Source organism: Orycteropus afer, unplaced genomic scaffold, assembly GCF_000298275.1.
Source record: "Orycteropus afer afer isolate SDZICR_OR568_19922 unplaced genomic scaffold, OryAfe1.0 scaffold00986, whole genome shotgun sequence".
Lineage (NCBI taxonomy): Eukaryota > Metazoa > Chordata > Mammalia > Tubulidentata > Orycteropodidae > Orycteropus > Orycteropus afer.
This window is the reverse complement of record NW_006922573.1, coordinates 213,989-219,472: the sequence shown is the minus strand read 5'-3', so window position 1 is coordinate 219,472 and position 5,484 is coordinate 213,989. Positions and strand designations below refer to the sequence as shown.

General features: G+C 50.8%; 1 protein-coding gene across 1 annotated transcript in view; it reads right to left on the bottom strand.

Annotated features, from left to right (window-relative positions):
* Window positions 1-5,484, bottom strand: part of UFD1 (ubiquitin recognition factor in ER associated degradation 1) — a 31,073-nt gene that overhangs the window by 2,319 nt on the left and 23,270 nt on the right. Inside the window, 4 exon segments of the mRNA XM_007958456.2 lie at window positions 2,858-2,939; window positions 4,032-4,120; window positions 4,982-5,029; window positions 5,298-5,363. Coding sequence (XP_007956647.2) covers window positions 2,858-2,939; window positions 4,032-4,120; window positions 4,982-5,029; window positions 5,298-5,363 — 285 coding nt within the window.

Sequence of the window (5,484 nt, the reverse complement as noted above, 5' to 3'; positions counted from 1 at the left end):
TCTCACAGTCATACACACTGAGGATCACACGGTGTACCAGTCATGAGGACTAACTGTTTCCAGGAATCTTTGGTTTTCTTCATCTTCTTTGCTCTGGACGAGGAGAGACCCATCGTTACATCTAGATGGCAGCTTGCAAGCTTTTAAGATCCCAGTCACTACTTGCCAAAGTAGGAAGTGGAACAATGTTTTGTGTAGTATATTATGCCAACTGAGCTTGATGTTCCCTGAGACTATGGTCCCGAGTCCACAGGTTCAACTATTCGCTCCCTCTGGGTAGCAGGCTGTGACCAAGAAGTGACTACAACTTTGTCCCTTACCAGCTCTACTATACCCCTGGGAACTCATAGAGAACATACAAATACACTTGTAAAACCAATGTCTGCAAACCCTATACATGATCTTGGGTACACTCCCTGGTGCACAGACATACCTAATAGTTCAGCCTGCCCACCCATCTATCCACCCATATACCTATGTTTGCCTTCACTGACAACGCAGTACTGCATGTGCAAAAGGGTTCATCCTTGTTGCCTGCACCTCCCGTAACTCTTTCCATCTTCCTCTTCTTCAATGCCACCATGTTGATCACTCACATTTGGTATATTGCCCTTCTCTTCACCCAAATCAATACTTATTTCTACCTAACAGTGTTCCCTCCCCTCCCCTCCCACCCCTGGTAACCAGCAAAGAAAATTTCCTTGGGCTGGAATATTTTCAAGGGGAACCTGCTTTATGAAGAACTTGGGGTCTTCCCACGGCCTATCACACTGTCCCCCAAAAGCTCCTCCAGCCTCCCAATGCCACAAACACATTTGGCTGCAGTGTCTAGGAGCCAAGTGAGGAAAAACACCAAGGTCATCAACACTCAGCATGCAGGCTGTGACATGTTCACACTTCGAGTTCAGTCCTGCTAGCCACTGTGCCTGATGGTCCAAGTCTAGAGGCCTTCCATTATTCCTTTTCCAGAAGGTGAGCCTCCAGCATGGCAAGGTCAGGCAGGAGTGTTACAGATGTAACTGCTCTTTAGCACACATCTTATCTGAAGACTCCCTTTCCAGGGGTGCCTTTTGAGAGCTCTACAATGTAAACCAAATGGCTTTTTTTCTTTCCCCACAGCCAGCTTAGGATTTATCTTTCCACAGTCTATTAAGTCACATCCCACTTGGCCTTCTGCTCTGGGGTGGCCTACATTTTGTTGCAGCTGCCTCCTCTCCCACTGTCTGTAATATCTTATTGCCACCGACCATCTCTTTAGTGGATTTTCAGGATGGAGGAGAGCAGTGTGTGTCTTCAATCCCATCTTTAACCATACATTTATTCTTAAATATTCATGTGTGGAGAAAACAGAGTCAACTGTGCCTGCCATCCTCACCACTTCCTTCTGTAAATCTACACCAGTCAGCCAGTACCAGTCAGTTAGGAGGGTGCCTCACACCGAGTTATGCTCTGGCCTCAGCAAGATGGGGTCTGTAGGTGACAAAGGCCAGGACAGGGCCTTAAAGAGGAGTCGGAGATTGAGGGCTGCTGCCCAGATCATGTTTGCCCAACTGGCCCTGGTGCAGGTCCCCAACACAGTGTCAATTTGCAGGATGGTAAGGCTAGCAGTGGCTGTGAGTAGGGATGGAGTGTGCTCTTGCAAACAGTCCCAAATGCCCGAGGGGAGGAGTTTAGTGGACAGGAAGGGCCAGCGATGACACTGCAGCTAGGGACTGGTTGGTGACTGGTCCCACGTGGTGGCCCATCCCGACAGGCTCACAGCACATTTACTCTACTCTTAGATCCCCAAGAGTCTACTCCTTTGGAAAAAAGAACTAGGACAGCAAAGGATCAGAAATGTTGGTGTTCTATGAACACACATGTGACTGCTCCACCCATGGCTGCTGGCTGAAGTGGGCAAGCTGTGCGGGGTGTGGTGGATTTTATGAAGCAAGTTCCCACCCCCTGGACCAAGTCTCCACCAGGCCGAATTTGCCCTCTGCTGGCTCCTCCTGCTCCCCCTGCAGGCTGCATTCTGAGCATCCAATGAGATGGCACCAGCACCTAACAAGGGCTCTATGAACATCTGCTCCATCCCTCAGATCACCAGCAGTGGGTGACATCAGGGCTGTGGCAACAAGAAGCAGACAACACCTGAAGCTGGGCACAGACTGCCTGCCACTTCCTGTTGCCTTTGGGATCTTGGAAAAGCTACTCAAACCACTGAAGCCAGTCTCTCAACCACAAACTAGGAGCAGACTCCCCTACTCCCCGGACACCTGTCTGACACCTGCCCCCACACAAAGAATGAGCTTGATGTCTGGCTGGCCTCAGTCTCAAAACATGGGTTTCTGCCATATGCTCAGCCCTCCCCAACTCGTCTCCGTCAGCCACCCACTCAGCTAGAAGGCGTTGCCCACAGAGACTGACCGGAAGCTGGTGTTCTGTGAAGTGCTCAAACACTTCACAGCACAGTTCTCCGTAAGATGAATGAGACCCACCCAGGGCACCCAGCTCTCTCTGGTAGCACAGCCTAGAGTCCACCTTAGGACACTGAGGAGCCCTGGAGCCCGCACACACCCCACACAGCCTCTAGAAGTCGGAGACCAGAACAGCCAGAAAAAAAAAAGAACCCACTGCCACTGAATTGATTCTGACTCATAGTGACCCCACTGGGTTCCAAGGCTGTAAAGATTCCTAAGGCTATAAATCTTTACAGAAGTAGACTGCCTCACCTTCCCACAGAGCACCAACTATCTGGTTAGCAGCCTAATGCTTTACCCACTATGCCACCAGGAGATCCGTTTGTGAGAACGGTGAGAACTCCCCAGGCATCACTAGCAAATGAGATCTCTCATTGCCAATGAAAGAAACTCACCTCTTCAATCTTCTTGACCTGTGGACGTGAATTCCTAATGAAAGTGATTTTACCAAGTTTAAATTCATAATTGGGAATTCCTCTGTAAAAAGGAAAGAGGAGGAGAAATATCAGTTTCAGGGAAAAAAAAGAATAGAAGTCATTTTGACAATCAAGAAGCGGCCCCCTCACTGTGGCCAGCCCTCGGGTGTCCCAGTGCCCTTCCAGGCGGGAGGCAGGCACAATCCAGGTCCCTGGTTCCCTCATTCAGCATCAGCACTGTCCTGGGCAGGGTCTGCAGACTCTGGGCCTGGCCTGCATCAGGGCTCGTCGGCAGGTGTGAGAGGCCCTCACTGTCCCTGTCCTACCTCTTTCACAGATCCTCCCGGATGGGCTGCAACTCATTCACTGCTTACAAGATCATTGTTGTTGTTGTTGTTATGTGCCATCGAGTCGGCCCCGACTCACAGCGACCCCTCCTTGGGTTTCCAAGGCAGTATCACTACAGAAATAGGAATGCCCAGCCTTCCTTCCGAGGAGCTGCTGCTGGGTTTGAACCGCCGGCCTTCTGGTTAGCAGCCAAGTGCCTTAGTCACTGTGCTACTTACAAGATTAGGTCACACAAATCCCATTTCCAGCATCATCTATCTGTCCTAACACACAGCAGACAGCTGGCATGTCATCCCTGCCATCACCGTGGCAGCCCAGAGGAGGAAACCTGCCACACAGAGCCATGACCAAACAACAGAAACAACTAAAGTGAGGCAGCCCCAGTCTCTGTTCTAGGGAACTGAGATAATGGAACTTCATCAATTATTGAATGTCACAACACGAGAAAACAGGCAGATTACTGAACAGGCACCAGGATGGTCTGCAGTAGGAGAAAGAGGTCATCAGGGGCACATCTCAAGAAGGCCCTTGGGAGCAGGTGGAGGTAGAACTGAAGAGACAAGGTAGGCTGGCATGCAGTGGTCCTCAAGAGGGGCAGGGAGGCACTGATAGACTTCCCTGGACACACCATCCCCCACCAGGGACATGGTGTACAGCCCCCACAAAGAAGAGCCAATTCACCCCGACAGCCTTGCCGACCCAGGCTTTGTCTCAGAGTAGGAGCAAGGCTGCCCTATCTGAGGGTCTGGCCCAGACCACCCTAACAGAAGACAAAGCCTCTGCGGGAGGAGAGTCAGGGGCCTACCTCTTAATGTCTCCGGGCTTGATCGGGGAGGGGCTGGGCTCCACCCCTTTCTTCTTTCCGTCCAGTCTATTCCCGGAGCCGGAGAAGGCCTAGACAGGCAACGGGAGTGTCTGTGTGGCTAATTCAAGAGAGCAGCCTGCTATTTGCTTAAGGCTGAATGCAGGGGAGCCACACAGAACCCTCTCAGGACTAAGCATTCACTCCCCCAGTTGCTGGAGTACTGGCAGCAAACAGTGCCCCACTGAGGTCCTGCCTAAGCTGAAGAGAACCTCTTAGCCAAAGGCTATGCCTTTGCCCAGGGATAACTCAAAGCCAACGACAGGCTGAAAATACCTGAAAAGCCTCCAGCCTCTGCAGGGCCAACGCAGTTCCCACTTCTCTGTGTGTGCGTGTGTGTGTGTGAGTGGTAGTGATATGTGTGTGTGGTGGGGCAAGGCCTCTGTTGTAAAACACATTGCAGCTCCATTTCTTCACCTGTCCAGTCTCCCACCTGTCTCCCAGCACCCCAATTCCCTGCACATTAAGGCCAACACCTGTTTTTCAGGAAGCCAAGCCTGTGGCAGTGGAGGGTTGTGTTTCCAACTTATTTCCAAAAAGGAGGACATGTTTTTAGAGAGATAAAGCAATGATGGGTAACAATGAGTGGATCTAAGTGAACAGTACATGTGTTTTCATTGTACACTGCATAGTTCAACATTTTGGTACATTAGCAATTTTTGGGAAAATATAAAGTTGGGGCTGCTTTCCAGCTGCTGGGAGGATTGATGGAGAAAGTGGATATAAAAAGGCTCGGTTACTGACACAGTGATAAGTGTCAATGTATACCGAGAGGTTAGAGCCCTGCTGATGTCCAATACAGTGTCACAGAGAAGGGCTTGAAGTGGACGCCTGGCTCACAGGGGCAGATAGCACACGGGACGAGAGGAAGTAAAGGTGTGCCTGCTACTCACACGGAAGCCCAGCTCCCCAGCATAGCCGCCATGGTCCGCTTCGCTATCCTGGCAGGGAGAAAAAACAAGTGAACTTCTCAGCAGGCGAGGCCCAGCTTTTCCCTGGCGCCTCCCACTTCTACTGCTGTCCCCATATGCTCACAGCTAGGACACCGACACCGCTCCAGCAGAGCACGGGCCGGAGGGATGGCAAGGGAGGTACTGCATCAGCAGAGGCCAAACACGGGCCCCACATGCGCACACTCTCACAGCAGCGTCTTTGGAAAACAGGGCAGAGTGTGTGGCAGGCAGAAAAGACGCTGGAGAAACAACTTACTGTTGACTCCTCATGCTGGACTTGTCTCTCAGGTTCTTTGTAGCCCAAGGGAGCATCAAAGTCCACCTGTTTCCAAGATGAAAAATGTAATCTTGTGGCATGACCTACACTAGGCTTCCTTATCTTTTTTGCTTTTTTCTTTAAGACAATTGCAGATTCACATGCAGTTATAAGAAATAATATCGAG